This window comes from Eubalaena glacialis, chromosome 3 (assembly GCF_028564815.1).
Source record: "Eubalaena glacialis isolate mEubGla1 chromosome 3, mEubGla1.1.hap2.+ XY, whole genome shotgun sequence".
NCBI classification, from domain to species: domain Eukaryota; kingdom Metazoa; phylum Chordata; class Mammalia; order Artiodactyla; family Balaenidae; genus Eubalaena; species Eubalaena glacialis.
Window position 1 is genome coordinate 95,347,718 of NC_083718.1, and position 24,069 is coordinate 95,371,786.

General features: G+C 37.1%; 1 protein-coding gene across 1 annotated transcript in view; it reads left to right on the forward strand.

The window, feature by feature from the left end:
- SLC16A1 (solute carrier family 16 member 1) overlaps positions 1–20,211 on the forward strand; it is a 33,402-nt gene extending 13,191 nt beyond the window's left edge. The window contains exons 2-5 of the mRNA XM_061186170.1: positions 5,864–6,124; positions 10,551–10,694; positions 16,317–17,168; positions 19,453–20,211. Of these exons, the coding sequence (XP_061042153.1) occupies positions 5,908–6,124; positions 10,551–10,694; positions 16,317–17,168; positions 19,453–19,730 (1,491 nt within the window). The 5' untranslated portion in view covers positions 5,864–5,907 and the 3' untranslated portion in view covers positions 19,731–20,211. The remainder of the gene's footprint in view (positions 1–5,863; positions 6,125–10,550; positions 10,695–16,316; positions 17,169–19,452) is intronic.
- The last annotated feature ends 3,858 nt before the right edge of the window (positions 20,212–24,069 follow it).

Below are 24,069 nucleotides of genomic sequence, written 5' to 3' on the forward strand. Positions count from 1 at the left end.
AGCAGTATTTACAATAGCCAGGACATGGAAGCAACCTAAGTGTCCATTGACAGATGAATAGATAAAGAAGATGTGGCACATATATACAATGGAATATTACTCAGCCATAAAAAGGAACAAAATTGGGCTTCCCTGGTGGCGCAGTGGTTGAGAATCCGCCTGCCAATGCGGGGGACACGGGTTCGAGCCCTGGTCTGGGAAGATCCCACATGCGCAGAGCGACTAGGCCCGTGAGCCACAATTACTGAGCCTGCGCGTATGGAGTCTGTGTTCCGCAACAAGAGAGGCCGCGATAATGAGAGGCCCGCGCACCGTGATGAAGAGTGGCCCCCACTTGCCGCAACTGGAGAAAGCCCTTGCACAGAGGCGAAGATCCAACACAGCCATAAATAAATAAATAAATAAAATTTAAAAAAAAAAAAAAGGAACAAAATTGACTTATTTGTAATGAGGTGGATGGACTTAGAGTCTGTCATACAGAGTGAAGTAAGTCAGAAAGAGAAAAACAAATACCATATGCTAACGCACATATATGGAATCTAAAAAAACGGTACTGATGAACCTAGTGGCAGGACAGGAATAAAGACGCAGACGTAGAGAACGGACTTGAGGACACAGTGGGGGAAGGGGAAGCTGGGACTAAGAGAGTAGCATTGACATATATACCCTATCACTTTTTAAAAAAATCTTCCTGTCGCTTTCAGGCAAATACTAGAGAGTCATAAAATAATAGCTAAGCTAATAGGAAGGCTACTGTGCACATTGTAAGGTTTAAAATATTAAACTTTAATCTCTTTTAGCCTCTGGACTTGAGTATTCCTTCTTCTCAATGGGGCTCTGAATACTGCGCCAGAGGGCCTGCTCACATAAATTTACTTTCTGAATGAGCCCTTTTGTTTATAGCTGAGATTTGGTCAGTTTGAAAGAAAATAGTGTGTATAGATAATGATATTACACACTTTCTGTTAGGTACCATCAGAATTTTTAAGTTAGGAAGGACAGCCATTTGTTGGATGGTGGCAGAACTGTGTTGAATCCACGTCTGGTTTTTTGAAGTGTTCTTTTGAAATTGGATACTCTTCTTATACTTCTTATTTCCTAATGAATCTTTTTAAAGCTTCTTGAAGTTTTAAATCTTAAGTTTTATACTATGGAATAGGGTATTGTTAACTTGATAAGGCAAGTTTTAGAGACTAAAAATTGTAACTGCTGTAACTAACTGGGACAAATCATAGCTGGCAGCGAAGCTCGAAGTTTAATCACGTCCAGCACGTATTAGCCGTTGGAGTCAGAGCTTGATGTGTTAAGCAGCTCTACCGTCTGTGTGTGGGTGTCTCTCTCTGTGTGTGCAAACATTCTGAGGCAAAGTAATCCTTTTAGTGGTTCTTTGATTGAAAAATTTCAAGTGCTTTTCTCTTTTTTCATAATTAGATGAAGGAAAAACTCAAAATTAATGCCCGGAGCCGTTCTGTTTAACATAATTTTAGAATCCAGACTGTTCCCTTCAGCAGAACTGAGCTGTTAAACAGCTTTTATTTATATTCATTCCAGTAGAAATTTAAGGAAGCTTCAACATGTAAATATTTTTGTCCCACCTGAATCATAGGTAAGTGAAATGCCCTAGGATGAGGTCTTTACTCTTTCAACTGGGTTATATTTTTAATGGAATTATTTGCCAGATTCTCAGATTCAGATACCCTTAACTAAAAATCATCTCTCCTGAGAATAGAGGCCTGAGATCTTCTGCTTCTCCTTTTCTAATTTGCTTTATCCAAAAGCCCTTAGATCCACTACACAAGGAAAGTGTAGCTCTCATTTATCCCAGTTCTTACTGTGGTTCACTGCCACAGGCTGTAAAAATCTCTGGGGCCCCCAAAGAAGGGAACATTCCAGAATACATAGTCCCAGAGAGAAAGAGTCTCGTGACAGGGCTTAAGCAGAAATATTGGAAGAGGCAGGACCTTATTCCATCTGGACAACCCACATCCAGTTGGAGTCTCAGAGGAGTGGAAAGAGGGAATGGTGAAGAAGCAATATTTGAATATATGGTGGCTGAGAGTTTTTCAAAATTGATGGGAATTCTGTTTTGTCAGTGTGATTATCTGTTAGTTTTATAATCTGTGTTTTCTCAATAGTGTTTTTTTAAGATTTTTCTCTGGCTTGTTAGATTTCCTTAAACTGTAGGTTCATGTTATTCATGAAGTCTGGAATATACTTAGCCATTAACTCTTGAAAATTGTCTCTTCCCTACTTTCTCTATTCCCTTCTTCCAAAGTCCCATTAGATGTTTGCCAGATCCTCCCATTCTAAACTCCATGTTTCTAAACCTTTCTCATAGCTTCAGAATAAAGGTCTCCCTGAATTTTATTTTCTTCAACCCCATCCTCCAGTTCATTGTGTTTCTTCCCAGCTGTGTTCAGTCTGCTGGTTAACCTATTAATTTTGTTGAATATACTTTTCATTTCCAGAAGTTCTGTTTCAAATTAACTAGTCTTTTTATAGTATTTTGTATGTGTGTGTGTGTTTTCTTTTAATGCATTATTTCATGCTTTTAATCATTTTAAGTATCCGTATCCAATGTCTATAGTTCTGGCTGCGTTGGATTGCTTTTACTTCACTCATGGTTAATTGATTCTTGGTGTGTTTTGAAAATTTAGATTGTCAGCTTATACTTGGCAGAGCTTTGTCTGTGGGAAATCTTTGCTAGCAAAATCAAACATAATATATCTCTGGAAGAACAATGGAGGTTTCCCACAGATGTTCCCATGCCAAGCATAAGCTCACACAGGCCCGTAGTTGTGAATTCTCAGAAGAGAGTCTTCTCTCCTCTTCTTTGTCCTCTTCCTTTTCCTATTCTTTCTTTTAACCATCCAGATAGGCAAGACAGAGGAATTTGCCTGCCATCTTCTTTTCCTTCTGTATTATCTCCCTGTGCCACCAGAGTTTATCCTCCTTGCCACTGTCCTTGATTATATTTTTTGTTTTGATCAGCTGTATTGAGGTATGATTCACATACAATAAAATGTGCTAATTTAAGATGTACAATTTGATGAATAATTACTGCCACAACCATAATAATAGAGCATTTCCATGACCAAAATCAAGTTCTCTTGAAACCCCTTTGGAATCAGCCTCCTCTCTCCAACCCCCGATCTGTTTTCTAGTACTATAATTTTGCCTTTCCTAGAACTTAATGTAGGCTCATGTCTAGCTTTTTTTCACTTAACATAATGCATTTGTGATTTATCCATGTTCTTGCATGTGTTGGTATTTGGTTCCTTTTTATTGCTGAGTAATGTTCCATTGTATGGCTAGACCATGATTTGTTTATCCATTCCCTAGTTTATGGACATTTGGGTTTTCAGTTTGGGCCATTATGAATAAAGCTACTAGAGAATTCTCATATACGTCTTTGTGAAGATCTATATTTTCATTTCTCTTGGATGATACCTAGAAATGACTGGGTCACATGTTAAATGTATATTTAACTTCATAAGGAGCTGCCAAAATGTTTTCCAACTTGGCTGTATCATTTTGATTTACCACCAGCAATATAGGAGTTCCGTTTGCTTCATATCCTTACCTAGTCTTGGTATTATCAGTCTGAAATTTGGTCATTTTAGTAGAGATATATTAGTATCTCTATTAGGATTTTAATTTATATTTCACAAACGAATAACAATTTTTAGCATTTTTTCATGTACTTCTTAGGTAAAGTATCTTTTCAGATCTTTTGCACATTTTTTAATTGTGTTGTTTGTCTTTTTGCTATTAAGCCATAAAAGTTCTTTTCATATTCTGGACATGTCTTTTCTTGGATATATGATTTGTATATATTTTCTCCCAATCTGTAGCTTGAAATTCAATTTATAAACTTTTTGTGTGTGTGTGGCTGTGTTGGGTCTTTGTTGCTGCATGCAGGCGTTCTCTAGTTGCGGCTGGCGGGGGCTACTCTTCATTGCAGTGCGCGGGCTTCTCATTGTGGTGGCTTCTCTTGTTGCGGAGCACGGGCTCTAGGCAGGCGGGCTTCAGTAGTTGTGGCGCACACGCTCTAGAGCGCAGGCTCAGTAGCTGTGGTGCACGGGCTTAGTTGCTCTGCGGCATGCGGGATCTTCCAGGACCTGGGCTCAAGCCCGTGTCCCCTGCATTGGCAGGTGGATTCTTAACCACTGTGCCACCAGGGAAGCCCCAATTTATAAACTTTTTAAGTAAAATGTTGCCATGTGCCTTCAGAAATCTTTGCCTAAATTTTGATTTTTCATATCGTAGGGGTGGGTTATCTATTTAGTTGTTTAATTTCTCAGTAATATTTTGTAGTTTTCAGTGTACACATCTTATATATAGTTTATCAGATTTATCCAGTTTTTTGGTCCTGTTGTAAATGTTTTGTTCGTTTTTTTTTTTTATTTCAAATTCTGATTGTTCTTTGCTGGCTTATAGAGTTGATTTCTATTTATTGGTCTTGTATCCTGAGATCTAGTTAAGTTCATTTTTAGTTCTAGTACCTTTTTTTGTATATTCCTTAGAATTACCTACATAGACAATTATGTCTTCTGTGAATGAAGACAGCTTTACTTCTTCCTTTCTAGTCTTTATGCCTTTTATTTCTTTTTCTTGCCTGCACAAACTGACTAGAACCTTTAGTACAATGTTGAGTAGAAGCGATGAAACCTATATCCTTGCCTTTAGGGAAACTTCCCTTTGGGACTGTCTTCTTCCTACCCCTAGAACGTCCATTGTCTTAAGTCATATTTGAAGTGTTCAGATGGATTGGAAGGAACAGTATTTAGGAGATGACTTGTACACTACTCCTGCACTATGAAGTTAGGATTTGTGTTTTAGACTGAAGAATGCTGTAGCCAAGAGTGAGTTTGTCATCTGTGACCTGTATTTATTTATTGTATAATACAGTCTGAGTGGAGATAATTTGAAATGGACATGCTAACATACTGTTGTAGGATGAGTTATAGTATAGGGTGGAAGTTGGCTTTAAATAAATTAAAGGAGACCTTCATGAGAAAATAGGTAAGCCTACTATCAAACAAACACTCCCATCTTCTCCCTATTCATAATCTAACAGGAAGTTTCATTTTCTAACCCTGCTATTCATTAGTACTAGGTGGCTTCAAGAAAACGGGATAATCTTTGATTTGAAACTACCATCTTTTGACATTATAGTTCAACTTGTGAGTTTAACTGTACTGTATTAGTTTCGTTGTTTAGGAGTTTAACCAAGGAAGTTAGATAAAAGGAAACTTTTCTGAAATAATTTTCCAGGTCATTAAATGAAATTCTTATGTGTTCAGAATGATCCTTTAGTTTGCAAATTGCTACATATCTAGTGAGTCAGGTACCTACTTCCTATTACTTTTAAGTCAGCATATTAGTAAGAGAAAGTCAGTATTGAAGAACACATGGGAAAAGGGAAAAACTTATAAAGCCTGTATTAAAACCTGAAACTTTTGTAGGGTATGTGTTATGTGAATTTTGCAAGCAGATAGTCAAATAAGACATTTGTTTACTTATTTAGTTATTAGTAATTTGAGGAATTATATTAACTGCTAAGACAAGAAGGCTTATTTGAAATACAAAGGCTACATTTATTGAAAAGGATTTGTTTCAGTTATGGTTTCTTAAATGGTGAGGAGCTGTTTTCCTTTAAGCTACTAAAAAATGTGGACAATATCGTGGCTCTAAAGTCTCTTTTTCTGATAACGTCCTTAGAAGGTAATGTATATTGGCCAAGTAATGTTGAAAAATAGTTCAGTTACTTGAGAGCTAGGTGTAAAGGGTGCTTTGTTGTTGGAATGCTAGGTGGGAGTGCTTTATTGCTGACATTTTATTTAAATTTTGTATCGTTTAGATATTTGGATTTGAACTGCATTTTGGGATTTATCTACACCAAAAATGCCACCGGCAGTTGGAGGTCCAGTTGGATACACCCCCCCAGATGGAGGCTGGGGATGGGCAGTGGTAGTTGGAGCTTTCATTTCCATCGGCTTCTCCTATGCGTTTCCCAAATCTATTACTGTGTTCTTCAAAGAAATTGAAGGTATATTCAATGCCACCACCAGTGAAGTGTCATGGATATCTTCCATCATGTTGGCTGTCATGTATGGTGGAGGTAAGTACCCACTAAGGCCTGCTGTTTTAATTTTCATTAAGCAACCAGATGCTCTATTTAGGTAACTTTAAAAAAATGTTTTATTCGGTGAGGTGTTTTGAAATGGTATTTCTCAAAGCTTTATGTTTAGAGTCACATTTTTTATTCTTGTTAACAATGACAACTCTTGCTTTGTTTGTTGCACTATAGTATTCTGAAACAGAAATAAGAAATTGTGAGGATTTGTTCCAATTCGGTATCATTGAACTTAAAAAAGCTCTCAGAGGGAAAAAATTTTTTTAAAACTCTCAGAAAAATGACATGTGCACAACTTATTTTTCTTATTGCTCTCTGCTAGACTCTTGAGGTATAAATGTAAATAAAGATTTTTTTTAAATTGATGTTGGGAGAATTAAAGTAAATCGGGCTAACCTGAATAGCACAAAGTCTCAGGTAAAATCTTTTCATAGTGTTAGAATTAAAGAACTGGATAAAATCCTCCTTGTTTTGTTCTTTGTGATGTAATTAGTCCTAAAGCATTTCAGCTTCATCTTAAACTTAAGTTTTATCATTTTTTCCCTTTCTGTTTTCTTTGACATGTTGTGAAGAAAATGTGGAGAGTAAGTTGCTTACCTTAATATCATTTAAAATACTGTGGGTTTGTTTGTTTGCCTTGGAACATCAAAACACAATTTAACATGTAAAAGTCAAAACCTCCCATAATAATAAAATATGTAGTTGCTTAGTTAGCAGAGATTCGAAAGTTAGGTGTATTTATTTTTTGGGATTGACAGGGTTTCATGTTGCTTATTTAGCCAAGCTTTCACTTTTTTAATCATAATTTAGTGCCTCAGATTATTTTCACATGAGCTCTTTAATAGCCCAATATAAAGATTCTGCATTTCAACTGTAAAACCTTAGCTTAGGCTTCTAATCTGGTGGCAGATTCAACCGATATTTACTAAGCCCTATGCACATAGTCCTCACTAGGCTAGGTGTGAGTGACAGAGAACACTGATCTTGATCCCTGCCCTTGGGAAGTTTGTAATCCTCTTGAGACAATAATGTAATCTCATGAAACAGGAATAAGTATTTGAAGTCCGTAAATTAGTTCAGTACTTAATCTCATTGCACAGAAAAACGGGTAAGTTTTTTGTGCCTTTTAAATTTTGAACATATGCCTGTTTTGTCTATTGTAAAATTAAGTACTTTTTAAAAGAACGTAAGTGCTAACTTATAGTACTTACTTTTTTTTCATGAGCCCAGAGAAATCAAAAGGGATTTTGGACCAACAATTTTGGAGGCTCTGAACTTGATCTGCCAGGATTTCTAATCAGGTTTTGACTGATGGCTTGAAGAAATTGGCGTAAATATTATCCAGAGGTACTCCAGGTGCTCAGTGTATCTTTAAGCTGATTACAAACAAGAGGTTCACTGATTACAAACAAGAGGTTCACATGTTGCAATTCTAAGAGCAAGAGCTTGAGAGCCGCTTGCGTTTTGCATCAGAAGTAAGTGATGTCAGTTGTGCTAATTGCACATGACACTTTCTTTTGGGAAAACAGTTCCTTCTTTGTCCTCACCCAGAGATAACTAGCACGTTTCTCTGAATTTGTGTTATAATAGGCCTACAAACTGTACCCCTCTCTATTTTTAATGATAGCCAATTGGGGCCATTCTTCCTGAAATAACTCTGAAAGATAAATTGCATATCAAGAGGCTTGTGGCATAATTTTTACTAAATGGGTTATTTTGTTTTGTTTGGCTCCTAGGTGGTATGACCCCATAAGAATTATATTTAAAACTGCCTTAATTCTTTAACTTGTACATTTCTGCCACACCCTCAACACTAATATGTTTTGAGTTGTGAGTGGTTTAGGGTTCAGTTTTCCTTCCTCCCTCCCTCCCTCCCTCCCTTCCTCCCTTCCTTCCTTCTTCCTTCCTTCCTTCCTTCCTTCTTCCCTCCCTCCCTCCCTCCCTCCCTCCATGTGCTTTGGTTCACAGATACATACTGATACTTGTTAAAGTATATTTTTAAAGGAGAAGATCTTAGTTACTTACTCTTGGTTTTTGTTTGAGTTTTTCCTTTTTTTAACATGAAAGAAAAGTATGGGGGGGGTGGGAGGAATTGGGAGATTGGGATTGACACATATACACTATTGAAACTATGTATAAAATAGATAACTAATGAGAACCTACTGTATGGCACAGGGAACTCACTCTACTCGGTGCTCTGTGATGACCTAAATGGGAAGGAAATCCAAAAAAGAGGGGATATATGTATACATATAGCTGATTCGTTTTGCTGTACAGTATTGTAAAGCAACTATACTCCAATAAAAATTAATTTTAAAAAATGAAAGTATAAATTCACATATTTTCAGTTCCACAGTAATGTCATCGTAACATTCCTAGTTTAGAACTTAAAATACTGCAAACCTTACAGCATTAACCTCTACTTCACAGAGTCAACAGTGTGGCAGCATTTTTTTATCTTTGTAATTCTGACTATACAAAAATCTGTTTAATGACTAATTTATATGGACATATTTCATGAATATTCTTTCAATATTTAATTCTTTCATCATACACAAGCTGTAAATTCAAATTATTTCCAAAGCAGCTGTGGCCTAATATTTTCATGAAGTGACTTAGAAGTTCGATGAGAACTTGTTTATACACATCCTTGGTTGAGCCTGAAGTCTCTCCCGCAGCCATTTCTTGACCCAGCCCCTTAGAGAGAATTGGTCCTCCAAAATACTAGGATATCAAAAGCTTTCATTCCTTCTTGCGTGTTTATTATACATATGTATACATATATACATACCACATTTTGAATATACATACCATAATTTGAAATTGGGTTCCCTGGGGCCAGAGCCTGTCCTTTTAATCATAGTGCACCATACTGCAACTCTGAATATTAGTAGCATTGAAATATGAGTAATGCAGAATTTTTCATAAGTGTTTATGGAAATAAAATGTCAACATATGATCAGTAGTATATTCTGAATATGTGCATTCTGTGTCTGTTTTTAAAAATAGACTTACTATCTTCTAGGGAGGTAAGTATAGAATAAACAGAATAAAGTCAGAATTTACTGTGCTAATAGAAGAAAAACTTGATTTGTATATCTTCTGCTTTATAACTTTGGAATTGTAGTTCCAAAAATACATATGTAATGGGGAGAAAATGGGCTGGATTCGAAACTTGGTTCTCACTAGCTGCAAGTTCAAATATTAGTTCTTCTTGTGTCCCCTTCCCTACTGATGCATTGCAGTGACCCTTTCTTATTTGCAGTCATCTGCCTTAACAAGGCAGACATGTTATGGTGTCATGTAAACAAAGTTGTCATCTCCAAAGTCCAGAGCCATGAAGTAGGGACGTAAGTATTATAAATAAATGAAATTCAGAGAATGTCAAATGTCATTCGTTTGTAATCAGCAAATATTGTTAGTCTAAGAGTTGTGTTACAGCTCTTAAAACATTGTTTGCTTTAGATAAGACTCATAATTAAGACTTAAAATTTTGGAAAAGGGGAATTACAGTTTATACCTATTTGTAGCAAGTAAGGAGAGGCCATTTGATTTTTTTGTATTTGAAAACTGATACATGAAATGCATAAAATCTTTTTATTTGTGATCCTTATAACACTACACTTTTGTTTGGTTTCTTTTCTCACGTTAAAGAAAAACTGATTTTTTGGTATGCATCTCTTTAGCTGAGGAAATTTAATCTGGTTTATGTTGTTAAACCTGAGAATGTTTTGACCATTATCTGACTTAATCTTCTACAAACATTTTTTCATAGTTTTGCTGTCACAAAACAGCAGTATAGGCACGGAACCCGGTTAACCCTAGAAGACATTCCATTCAATTTAATACCTGAGATATCTAGGTGTAAATGGGAACAGTTTTGTTTTGTTTTAAATTTAGATGTCCTAATTGCAAAACTACTGAACTTGGGGAAAAAATTATGTATTTTGCCTTTGTTTTTTCTTCTTTTTAAAAAATATGACACAAACTACACTTATGATGATGTGTAAAGAATACTCTTAAAATCTCTCATCAGTCTGCCTGTCCCAAAAATTAATATAGAGCAAACTTACTAAATATGTGTTGATCATATCCTAGATAAATCAAGAAGCCTATGAACGTCTGTTACCAAGGCTTTCAGCCTATTATGCCTTATAAGAGAAAGATTAAGGAAAGACTAGAGTCTTCTATATTTTAGTAAAATTCCATCCAAGATTTCAAGATAGAGAAGATACACAATTAATGATTCTTCTAGCATCTTTATTTTCCAGCACACATACCTATGATTATGAAATAATTATAGATAACAATATTCTTACCATTGCCTTTTGTTGTATCTGCTTATTTGGAAGGACTTGTCATTGAGTGCCATCAATGCCTCTGTACCACTAAATTTTTGATTATCTCTTAGGTCCTATCAGCAGTATCCTGGTGAATAAATATGGCAGTCGTCCAATCATGATTGTTGGCGGTTGCTTGTCAGGCTGTGGCTTGATCGCAGCTTCCTTCTGTAACACTGTGCAGGAACTTTACTTGTGTGTCGGAGTCATTGGAGGTGAGTTGATTCATTTTCAAGCATTAATATATTGCTGGCTATTTGGTATTCACCTGCATTGGTCTTTCAGATCTTTTGAGTGAAAGTCCCTTCTTATAGAAATTATCATTTTGACAACCTGTTAATTTAAGAGCAATAGAAAATCAAGTTTTAAAAGAAATTGCTGTCATACAGTAGGTGTACATTGTTGAATAAATGAATTGAAAGAAATGATTGTATCCCTTGTCCTAAGAATAGTCAGTGGTTTGTAGATAAAATGTGTCTGGCAGTCGTTGCAAGGGTGGTCATTGGTTACTATCTCTGTCTCGCTCTCTCTTTTTTAAAAATTTTTATTTATTTATTTGTTTGTTTGTTTGTTTATGGCTGCATTAGGTCTTTATTGCTGCGCGCAGGCTTTCTCTAGTTGTGGTGAGCGGTGGCTACTCTTTGTTGCGGTGCGCGGGCTTCTCATTGCGGTGGCTTCTCTTCTTGCAGAGCACGGGCTACTCTTCATTGCGGTGTGCGGGTTTCTCATTGCGGTGGCTTCTCTTGTTGCAGAGCACGAACTCTAGGCTCACGGGCTTCAGTAGTTGTGGCTAGTGGGCTCTAGAGTGCAGGCTCAGTAGTTGTGGCGCACGGGCTTAGTTGCTCCGTGGCATGTGGGATCTTCCCAGACCAGGCAGGGCTCGAACCCACGTCCCCTCTGTTGGCAGGTGGATGGATTCTTAACCCCTGTGCCACCAGGGAAGTCCTTTCCCCTTATTTTAATAGCCAAATTAAGATAATGAACTGCTGATGAGTATGATAAATAAAGATTACGTATAACTTCACAGTCCAGAGACTTTGACTACTAACATTTTGATGTATATATATCCTTCCCAACTTTTTTCTATACACAAACATAACTTTTTTCAGAACAAAAAGGGATACGGTTACATAAAGTATTTTGTAACCAGTTTTTGTCACTTAAGAGCATATCATGAACAACAACAATATATATGTCGGGCACTGTCTACATGCTGTGGGCATAGGGCAACAAGTCCAGCAAAGTCGTGCTCTTTCATGGGAGGAGGCAGACACTGCTACTCACAAATAAATAAGAAAAATCAGGGAGTGATAAATTCTATACAAAGACCTTGCTGAAGAGATGATGACCTTAATAGAGTAACAGCAGGGAACTAGCTTTGCGAAAATCTAGGGGAACATAGGCCCTAAATCAGCAGCATGCTTGTTAGCACAGGTGAGAATGGTCTGGTATGAGATCAGGGAGGTAAGGCCAGGGTAAAGGTTATGGACAGAAAGCCAATAGCAGGTTTGCAATAGGGGAGTGACCTAGTTTGGTTTACTGGTTTAAGTCTCTGTGAATAGCTTAGACATAAATGGTAGGGAGCAAGAAGGGGCCAGGGAGAGAGCATCTCCAAGTTATTTGAATATTTACTTATACTAGCACCATTTATTGAATACTTCTTGTTGCAGTAATTTAAAATATTACTTTTATCATACATTAAATGTTTATATATATTTTAGGTATATTCCTGGACTTTATGTCCACTTTCTTGGTTCAGTGTTTACCTATTCCTGAGTCAGAGTCACACTATTCTATTGATTGTAGCTTTTAAAAGTCTGTTTTAAATATCTGTTCTGTTTAGTCCCATCCTGCATCACCTGAAATTTTCTGGTTGACTCCCATGTATTCTCTAGTATGTTTTAGAATCATTTTACCTCATCTCCAAAATGAAATGCACTGATATTGTCATTGGAATCACGTCAAGTTAGCACTTTCATTTGGGGAGTATTGACATCTTGGCAATGTTGTGTTTAATTATACAAAAACTTTGTGTGTTGGTTTTAATTCTCTGTCCCTTCAGGAAAGTTATACAATTTAGCCATTATAAGTTGCACACTTTAAAGTTTTTGGTGCTGTTGTAAAAGGAATAATTTTGTATTGCCTACTCTATTTTAAAAACTGTTTTTAAAACTCTATTTGATAACCGTCTCCTTAATTACCTTCTTTGCTTATAATGATCCTTCACGTGACTTGCCAGATTTGACAGTTAATCACCTTCAAATAATATAAATAACAATTATAAAAATAACTACTAACATTTATTGAGTGGTTACTACATGCCAGGCACTAAGTTCTTTAGTCACAGCAGTGCTGTGCGCCTGTTTTACATACCAGGCAACAGTCACAGGAGGGTCAACATGTCTGACATTACACAGCCAATAAGTGATGATGACGAGATTTGAACCTACAGAGTCTGGTTTTATTTATTTATTTATTTTTTCACCACACAGTTGATCCCCTTACTCATTTCGCCCTCTGCCCCTTTTTCTTTGGTGACCACTACTCTGTTCTCTATATCTACATAATTGTTTGGTTTGGTTTGTTCATTTATTTTGATTTTGTTTGTTGGTTTTGTATAGTCCACATATGACTGAAATCATTATGGTATTTGTCTTTCTTCATCTGACTTACTTTACTTGGCATAATGCCCTCAAGCTCCATCCACATTGTCGGAAATAGCAACATTTCATCTTTTTTTTATGGCTGAGTAGTATTTCATTATGTATGTATGTGAGGGGGGTATGTATACATATACATCAACAATCTTTATCCATTCGATCATTGACGGGCACTTAGGTTGTTTCCATATCTTGGCTATTGTAAATAATGCTGTGATGAACATGGGTGGGTGCCGTTATCTTTTCAAATTAGTGTTCTTTTGTATTCTTTGGATAAATACACAGAAGCGGGATACCTGGATCATATGGTCATTCAAGTCTTAATTTTTTTAGGAATCTCCATACTGTGTTCCATAGTGGCTGTACCAGTTTATTCCCACCAACAGTGTATGAGTGTGCCCTTTTCTCCACATCCTCGCCAACAGTTGTCATTTCTTGTTTTTGATAATAGCCATTCTGACAGGTATGAGGTGATCTCATTGTGGTTTTGATTTGCATTTCCCTAATAGTTAGTGATGTTGAATATCTTTTCATGTGCCTGTTGGCCATCTGTATGTCTTCTTTGGAAAAATGTCTATTCAACTGCTCTGCCTTTTTTTTTTTTTTTTGGCCACTCCTCACAGCATGTGGGATCTTAGATCCCTAACCAGGGATTGAACCCATGCCCCCTGCAGTGGAAGCGTTGAGTCTTAACCACTGGACTGACAGGGAAGTCCCAACTCTGCCCATTTTATTTATTTATTTATTTTTTTAATTTAATTTAATTTAATTTATTTTTTTGGCTGTGTTGGGTCTTCGTTTCTGTGCGAGGGCTTCCTCTAGCTGCGGCAAGCGGGGGCCACTCTTCATCGCGGTGCGCGGGCCTCTCACTATCGCGGCCTCTCTTGTTGCAGAGCACAGGCTCCAGACGCACAGGCTCAGTAGTTGTGGCTCACGGGCCCAGTTGCTCCGCGGCATGTGGGATCTTCCCAGACCAGGGCTGGAACCCGTGTCCCCTGCATTAGCAGGCAGATTCTCAACCACTGCGCCACCAGGGAAGCCCCTCTGCCCATTTTATAATCGGAGTTTTTTGTTGTTGTTGAATTGTATGAGTTCTTTATATATTTTGGACATTACCCCTTATCAGGTATAGCATTTGCAAATAACTTCTCCCATTCAGTAGGTTCTCTTTTCATTTTATTGATCCACTTCCTTTGCTATGCAGAAGCAATTTGATGTAATCCCATTTGTTTATTTTTGCTTTGGTTTTATTTGCCTGAGGAGGAGACATATCTAGAAATATATTGCTAAGACCATACTGCCTGCATTTTCTTCTAGGAATTTTATGGTTTCAGATCTTGTGTTCAAGTCTTTAATCCATTTTGAATTAATTTTTGTGTTTGGTGTGAGATAGTGGTCTAGGTTTTTTGTTTTTGGGGTTTTTTTTGGCATTGGCTGTCTGGTGTTTTCCCAACACCATTTACTGAGGAGACTATCCTTTCTTACTATATGTTCTTTGTTCCTTTGTTGTAAATTAATTGTCCATGTATGCATGGATTTATTTCTGGGCTCTCAATTCTGTTCCATAGATTATGTATCTGTTTCTCTGCCACTACAATGCTGTTTTGATTACTATGGCTTTGTAGTATAGTTTGAAATCAGGGAGTGTGCTACCTCCAGCTTTGTTCATTTTTCTCAGGATTGCTTTGGCTATTCGGGGTCTTTTGTGGTTCCATATAAATTTTAGAATTTTTTATTCTATTTCTGTCAATAATGTTCTTGGGATTTTGATATGGATTGCATTGAACCTGTAGATTGCTTTAGGTAATAAGGACATTTTGACAATGTTGATTCTTCCAATCCATGAGCACGAAATATCTTTCCATTGATTTGTGTCTTCAATTTCTTTGAACAGTGTCTTATAGTTTTCAGGGTGCAAGTCTTTAACCTCCTTGGTTAAATTTATTCCTAGATATTTTATTCTTTTTCTTAGGATTATAAATGGGATTGTTAATTTCTGATAGCTCATTGCTAGCATATAGAAATGCAACAGATTTTGATTTATACTGATTTTGTATGCTGCAATTTTATTGTATTTGTTTATTATTTCTAATAATTTCTTGGTGGCGTCTTCAGGATTTTACATAAAATCATGACAGTCTACAAACAGTGACAGTTTTACTTCCTTTCCAATTTGGATGCCTTTTATTTCTTTTTCTTGCCGAATTACTCTGGCTAGTCCACATAGCCTAGCTTTAGAGCTCACACTTTAAACCGCTATACAATATTATGTCCTACTTTCCATTACTTATATCTTTTTTTAAAGTTTATTTTTCATTTTATTTTTTATTGAGGTATAGTTGGTTTACAATATTAAGTTTCAGGCGTATAGCACAGTGATTCACAATTTTTAAAGGTTATATTCCATTTATAGTTATTATAAAATATTGGCTATATTCTCTGTGTGGTACAGTAGATCCTTGTAGCTTATTTTATATATAATACTTTGTACCTCCTAATTCCCTACCACAATCTTACCCCTCACCCCTTCCCTCTCTCCACTGTTAACCACCAATTTGTTCTCTATGAGTCTGTTTCTTTTCTGTTATATTTGCTAGTTTGTTTTATTTTTTAGATTCCACATATAAGTGGTAACATACAGTATTTGCATTACTCTCTCTCTAACTTATCTTATTTCACTTAGCATAATACCCTCCAAGTCCATCCATGTTGTTCCAAATGGCAAATTTTTGTTCCTTTTTTATGGCTGAGTAGTATTCCATTGGGGGGAATTTTATTTATATATATATATATATATATATCTCTACATCTTCTTTATTCATTCTTCTGTTGGTGGACACTTAGGTTGCTTCCATATCTTGGCAACTGTAAATAATGCTGTTATGAACATAGGGTCTTTTGTAGTTCCATGTAAATTTTAGAATTTTTTGTTCTATTTTTGTGAAAAATGTCCTTGGGATTTTGATAGGGATTGCACTGAACATGTAGGTTGCTTTAGGTAATAAGGACATTTTGACAATGTTAATTCTTCTAATCCATGAGCACAGTATATCTTTCCATTTATTTGTATCTTTTTGAATTATATGCCTCTTAATTTCTTTGTCTGGTTAAGTAATGCCAAATATGTTTCTGACATTTATTGGAGTATGTGATTCTTTTTTCCCCCCCTCTCCCCAGGTCTTGGGCTTGCCTTCAACTTGAATCCAGCTTTAACCATGATTGGCAAGTATTTCTACAAGAGGCGACCGTTGGCAAATGGACTGGCCATGGCAGGCAGCCCTGTGTTCCTCTCTACCCTGGCCCCCCTCAATCAGGCTTTCTTTGGTATCTATGGCTGGAGAGGAAGCTTCCTAATTCTTGGGGGCTTACTATTAAACTGCTGTGTGGCTGGAGCTCTGATGAGACCAATAGGGCCCAAGCCAACCACTGCAGCGAAATATAAGTCTAAAGAATCCCTTCAGGAAGCAAAAAAGGGGGCAAGTGATGCAAATACAGATCTCATTGGAGAGAATCCGAAAGAAGAGAAAAGATCAATCTTCCAAACGCTTAATAAATTCCTGGACTTATCCCTGTTCAAGCACAGAGGCTTTTTACTCTACCTGTCTGGAAATGTGCTCATGTTTTTTGGACTATTTACACCTTTGGTCTTTCTTAGTAATTATGGCAAGAGTCAGCATTACTCTAGTGAGAAGTCTGCCTTCCTTCTTTCCATTCTGGCTTTTGTTGACATGGTAGCCAGACCTTCTATGGGACTTGTAGCCAACACAAAGTGGATAAGACCTCGAGTTCAGTATTTTTTTGCTGCTTCTGTTATTGCAAATGGAGTTTGCCATCTGGCAGCACCTTTGTCCTCTAGCTATATAGGATTCTGTGTCTATGCGGGATTCTTCGGATTTGCATTTGGGTGGCTCAGCTCAGTATTGTTTGAAACGCTGATGGACCTTGTTGGACCCCAGAGGTTCTCCAGTGCTGTGGGATTGGTGACCATTGTGGAATGCTGTCCTGTCCTGCTGGGGCCACCACTTTTAGGTATAGTATGTCTCTTCTTTTTTGTGGTTCTAATAACATAAAACAGAAGATTAGGAAGGTGATAGAAAGCAGAAATCAGTGAGCTGCTTGATGGTCTTTCTTCGCTTCTGTACCCTCAGTGCTGGCACAATGCTTGGTACAGCATAATTGCTCAAATACTTAATAGAACTGAATTAAAGTGAATCATCAAGCTGAAAGAGGAATAAAAAACTATTACAAACTTAAGTATGTATAATAATTTTTCCTGATAAAAAACCTAACCTGTTTATTGTAGAAAAATGTATGTATAACCACCTTTAAAATACTGTTGGTGATTTCTTTTTAATTGTGGAATTTATCTCAGCAGTAATATTTAAAATAATAACAATAGGTACCAGGTGAGGGCTCACAGTATACCAGGGACTGTCCTAATCTTTTTCTATATTCTGTCATGTATTACAAGTCTGTGATGTAGGACTATTATTGTTCCCGCTTTATAAATAAAGAAATAGAGGCTTCTAAAAGTGAAATAACTTGCCCAAGATCACACAGCTAGTAAGTGACAATAAAACCTGATGTATTATTCTCTTAAGAATGCTAAATGGTTTACATTTTAAAATTATTATTAATACAGAATGCAACAATAATTTGGACTTCTGGATGTGACTCATGCTTTTGAGATTATGCACTATAAAGTAAGGAAGGATACATAACAGAAGGTCCACTACTGACCTGTCTACTCTCTCTCCTCCCTATATACACCCAAGGAGAGTCCAAATCCTGTCCGTTTTCGCTTCCTAAATCTCTTTCTAATCTGCCTGTTTTCTCTCCATCACAACTACCACTCTTATCCAAATCTCCTATCTTCTATCAGTAGCCTTCTAACTTTACCCATATCCACTCTAGCTGTTCTTCGTCTCTTAGAACACTCCAGTTGCTTCCCACGTTCTCGGGGTGAAGATCAAATTCCCTGTTGTGGCCTATTAGGTCCTGCGTGGCCTGGCCCACCTGTGTCTCCAGCCTCATTTCCCACCACTCAGTTTGCTCTCTGTGCTTCTCCTCTCACACCCTGTGCTTCCTCTTACCACCTGCCTTTGCACTGGCTGTTCTCTGCCCTGAGCCTTTTCCCATCTCCCTTCTCCTTGATAACTCCTATCCTGTAAGTCCTGGCTAAGGTTACACTTTAAGAAAAGGCTTCCTGACCCTAATTGCTGGTCTAAAACCCCTATTTTCTGCCTTCAAACCTTCCTTGTAGCACTTGTCACAGTCTGTATAGTTATTGGATTAACATTTCTCTTCTCCACTGAGCTGTGGACGTTACCTCCTTTGCTCACCCTTAACTCAGGGCCTAGCAGACCCAGGGCCGTGTGTATATTTAGAGAATCAGTAAGTATTGCCGAGTGCGTGGTGCCCTATGTTGGAAAACCGTATGGAATTATATTTGAATTGGTTATTATGTCCATTATATGTGTAGGGTTTTCCATAGTTTAATAAATACTAGTTTGAGATGCTAACAAATTTTACTATAACAAGGAATTCATGGCCGAAAAATGTTTGGCAACGCCAAAGTAAATAAGTTCCTTTACTATCAGGCCTAATAAAGCCTTTAATAGAAAAGACTATGTGTCATTTCCAAATTTACTTGACTTTGGAAACACTAGGGAGTAATCCTGTAGCACAGAAGTTATGGTGCAGGCCTCAAGAGTCAGACTTGCTGTGGGTTGAAAGCCAACCTGTTTCATTTACAAGCTTTGTGACCTTGGACGAGTTACTTAAGGTTTCTGTACTTCGGTTTTTCTGTTATACAATGGGGATGATGATAGATAGAACCTTCCTGTTGTGAGGATTAAGCACTTAGAATGGTGGAAAGGTGTTGCTGTTAGTTAATGTTTTAGCAGAGGATGAGTGTTCACAGGAACGCCCTTTGGGAAATGCTGATGTCAGAGAAAGTACATTGGCCTGGGAGACTGGAATTAGCTCTATGGCCTTGGGCAAGACTACTAAACCTCTTTTGAGCAACAAATTTTTCCATTGAATATTGAGAGAATTGACTCGAGGTGATCTCTAGGACTTTCCCAATTCAAGTTTGCCAAGATTTAATTATTTTCAAGTTTCTAAAGTTAACAGACTACGAAGGGCCATCCAAAATCAGTGTGACATTATAAGTAAAAGATCAGATAATTATGAGCAGTTTCTTTTTAGACTAATTTGTCATTTATGGGCTCTTTGAATGGATTCTTAAGCTTTATTTGGGAAAGGGCATAACTGTGTACCCACATAATTTTTTTCTTTTTGACATCTTTAGGTCGTCTCAATGACATATATGGAGACTACAAATACACATACTGGTCATGTGGCATAATCCTTATTGTCGCAGGCATCTATCTTTTCATCGGCATGGGCATCAATTACCGACTTCTTGCAAAAGAACAGAAAGCTGGGCAGCAGCAGAAAAAGGAAAGTAAAGAGGAGGAGACCAGTATAGATGTTGCTGAGAAGCCAAAAGAAGTTACCGATGCAGCAGAATCTCTGGAGCCTCAAGGCATAGAAGGAGGCCCCAAAGAGGAGGAGAGTCCAGTTTGAGCCTGTGGGGCTGATGGGTAAATGGAGCAGCTCATGACCCCAAATGTTCTGTTGGCCTGTGATCTACCAGTGGTGCTCAATGCAAATACTGGACATTTCTGTGGGAATCATACCAGGGGTTCACTGATGGAATTTTTGTTTCACTCCGTACCAGTAGCCTGGCCTAAAAATGTCATAGCCTTTGGGAAGGAAGTGGTTGAAAAAGAGTGAGAGAAGGAAGTCGGTTTGTGTGTTTGTTTGTTTGTTTAAATCTTTGCTTTTAACAGTGTCATGATAATGTGCTGTGATAGTGTGATAATAATATGTGCCTTAAGTTTTAGTCTTTAGGGAGCCTTAACTTTTAAAACCATTCTGCTTAATTCATCCATTTTAAGTGTTCCGTTACAAGGAAAAGTAACTAGTTTGAGGCAAATCTAAAATTTAAAATTAATCTTGCTTCATTGTTATTTGTAATAATAGTGTCAGACATTGCCACTAGAAGATTTGAAAGTTGGGGTTTTTATAAAATCCTGACTAAAATATTTTCCTAGCATCAGTAGTTCCTTGGCATATGTGCCTGCTAGATATATATTTAGGAAATTTAAGGCATAAAACTTTGCAAACATCTTGGCTGTTCTAGATGCACTGTACTTATCAGTACACCTCCAGTATCTTTTCTTGGTTTGCTTATTAGAAGCCAAGTGCTTGAGAGTTGACTTCGTTAAATTACTATTTTTGCTCCCCTTTACAAAGATAAATTTTGAGTGGTCATAGATCACCGCCCCTTTTGAGATCACATAGTATTTTTTTTCCCCCCACTGGAAAAATTAGTATTAAAATACACAAAACTGTGTATTTGTGCCTCCTCAGTAAATTAAACATAGACAGATACTTCAAACAGCAGCTGAATTCAGCTTAGGTTTTTCCAAAACTTCAGTTAAACTGTGAGACTTGGAATCTTTTGTTGTTGTTTTTCCTGGAATTTTCCCCCTTTGATTCATAGTGGTTCCATTTATATCCACATCTAGCTTAGCACTGTGTGTGAGATAGTCTTTGTGTGTTCAGTTTTTTGGGTTTTTTTTTTTAATGTTTGCTAATTAAGGGGACCCATAGAGATTTGGCCCACACAAACCAATAAGGATAAGATTGGGAGAGAAGTTGCTATGTTTGCTTCAATAAGTAACTCCTTTTCTTTTTCTTATAAGGCCTTAAAGAAAATTGTTTTGCTTAGAATTATTGGACACATTCTTACTCTTTACACAAACCTAAAGATTTTGTGACCCTTTTCACTTATCTGAAAAGTAGAGAAATGGGTTTAGTATAAGGATAGGAAGGAGGATGGACCAGAATGAAAACTGTAAATATTTTTTCACCTAATATCTTTTAAATGGTGGCAGGAGGATAATGATAGACAGTCAATAAATTATATTCAATACATTTTAAAATATCATTGTAATTGACAGTGTGAAGGTATAAATATAAAACCTTAAGAGGCTGGCTTTTTAAAATAAACTTTTTTTTTTTTTTTAAGAAATGTTTCTTCTTCCATATGCTTATTTTCTTGAGGAAAATATTGTGTGTTTTCATGTTTATTATCAAGATTCAATTTGGCCCTTCCTAATGTAAATTATTCAGCTTATGTGTGTTGGGATTTGTGTATATGGCTTATTTTGATTTTTCTCCTTACCTCTTCTTTAAGGCAAGCAGGAGGGGAATTTTTTGAAACAACCTCTCTGAAAGCATTTTGAAACCAGAGCAGTTAATCCTAAGGATACAATGAAAACTCCCTTTCTGTGCCCAAGTATCATGGCAGATGGAGGAGGAATTTTAGTGGAGAAGCCTACTGTGATTGTTGGCAGGCTTGGCTCCAGTTTGGACTCTGCCATTTTCCATGGACTTAACCTCTGTGTACCTGTTTCCCCTTCTATAAAAATGAGGATCACCCTTGAGTAAAGTAATACAAGTAAAAAATGTGGGGTGGGGGGAGTAAACCCAGTGTATAAGATTATTTTTCCCCATCCCAGTTGTTAAGCTACATCTACACATAAGACCCTACTTAGTCTTTTTCCGTTAGTTGAATCTTGTTAGTGAAGTGAGGGGGTTTTGGTGCAGACTGACCATTTATTAGAAGGAAGTGTTCTGAAGTTGCTGTATTCTGAAGCAAAGTTTAAAAACTGGCTCAAAGCTGGACTAAGCAAACCTTTTATCACCCAGTCCAACTCTGACTTTTTCCCATTGAAGATACAAGCTTAAGGGATTTATTCAAGATCAAGTTTGGTAACAGAGCCAACACTAAAACCCGATATAGGCCTACTCTGCCATCTATTCCTTGTTGACAATCAGCTAATCCTCTCTGTGTTGCAGTGTTGTGTTCAACACTGGATGCATCTGGGCTCTCTGACTGGGCAGTCTGTTGTCCCTTGCTCCATATGAGGATTGACTAGACTTCTTAATTTTATTTCAGTTGACACAGCTTCAGTGGCTGCTTTGGGAAAATAGAGTACCTGCCTATCTTTGTTTGCGTTGTCCCACACTCTCCAAGTCACAGAGAGAACGTACAGCTCTCTAAGTAGTTGTGCCCAAAGAGGCTGGGGACTGTTCAAGAGTATATACTCTGAAATAGCCTCCCAATTCAAATCTGGAAAATTATTTAAGAAACTGATAGGTTGGACAGTTGCAGATGATCATGATAACAAGACGATATTATCACATTATAGTCCTCTATTGAGAACTGAAATTATCTTAAACTATTCAAAATAAATAATTTCTACAAAAAATATTCAGGAAAGGATGATGCTAAAACTAATTATGGAAAATTCAGGGAGGTATTTTTATCCCCGATTTAATCACGTTGATGAATAATCCTCTTATTCTTGGGTTGTGTGAATTTAGTAGTTTGTACCATAGATTATATAGTCAATGTTAATCCTGTATTTTAAAAAGGAAAAAAAAAATTGTTAACAGCCATTTAATATATGAGCCAATGTTTTATTATATTGAATTTCAGATTGATAAATTGGGTATTGGTTTATATGAAAAACCTCAATGTCTGGGTTTTACACCTTCCCTAGCAAATGGTTCACAGTGTAATAAACTTAATTATCAGGTGTGTGCCCCCTGCCCCCTCCTTATGGTTGGAGAGATGAGGAAAAGTTAACAGTAAATTTCCACCTTTGCAACAACATGGCTTGTTTTAATAATCGGCTCAGGCACTTGAAGAAAGAGGTTAATGATAGACTTCTGTCACTATGAAAACTTGATAAGGAAGTGATGGCCTAAGCTTGCCTGGCTTGCCCAAATGTGAGACATTAAGCCAAACCTCCTTAGATGCTTCTAATCTGAAGCATCTAAGGAGGTTTCAAGTACATCGTTCCTGAAATGTGTTCTAGCTTTTTATCCTTTCCCCCATTTAGTCTGGGCCATAGTGACGACCATTCAATTGAGAGTGATTGGCAGAGTATCTTTCTCCTCAGCTGAACAGCACTGATTTACTTACTTTTTGCTGACTTTTACCTTGACTTGCTAGAGGAGACTGGAATAGCTAGCAAAGGAATCACAGCCTACCGGTTGCTTAACAATATAGACTGCTAGGGTTAAGCATCAGATGTTTTCTTTTGTAAGGTATTAATAATTAGTACCATCCCCCACTAGGGTTGTCATGAAGGTTAGTTGATATGTGACAGCTTGTGTTAAGTAAGGGCTTAATAAGGGTAAGCACCTGACTATTAAAAAAAAAAATCAAAGAAAAGTGGTATCTGGGAAAAAATTGAGCTCTTCTAATTCCCAAGGTGGGTGGAGCCTTACATGCAGAGGATAGTTCTAAGGGAGTGACTCTTAAAGATAAGACTATTAGCTAAATGATCAAAAACTCTCCTTTTGGATCAGATCCTCCGTTTAGTCTTACAAATGTAATGGTCTTTGTTTGGTAATGAATGGAAACTAACACCTCATGAGGCTGTTGCATATATGTCCCGGCTCTTTAAGTAAGGTGGATTTGAATCCCAAAGCCCTTGCTCTTTGTACACGGCCTCCACAAGGAAGACACCTGACTAGTAACTGATCATCTTTTCCCTTCAATATTTGTGATGATTCTTAAAGAGCAGAAATGTAACTAGTAACCAATCATGATTAAAGTCCTTTGTCCCTAGCAATGTTCTTAAAGGTAAACTGAAAGATTGATGAGATTTTTATTTTTCTCTACTATATCAATAACATGACTTAAATTTTAAATTATCATCAGTTGGTGGCTCAATAAATTGGTACAACAATATTGGCAAAGCAATTTCATAATATGTGTCAAATACCATGAGTTCACATCTTTTCCCTAAGAATTTGTATAAGAAAATTGTTCCTTTGAAAT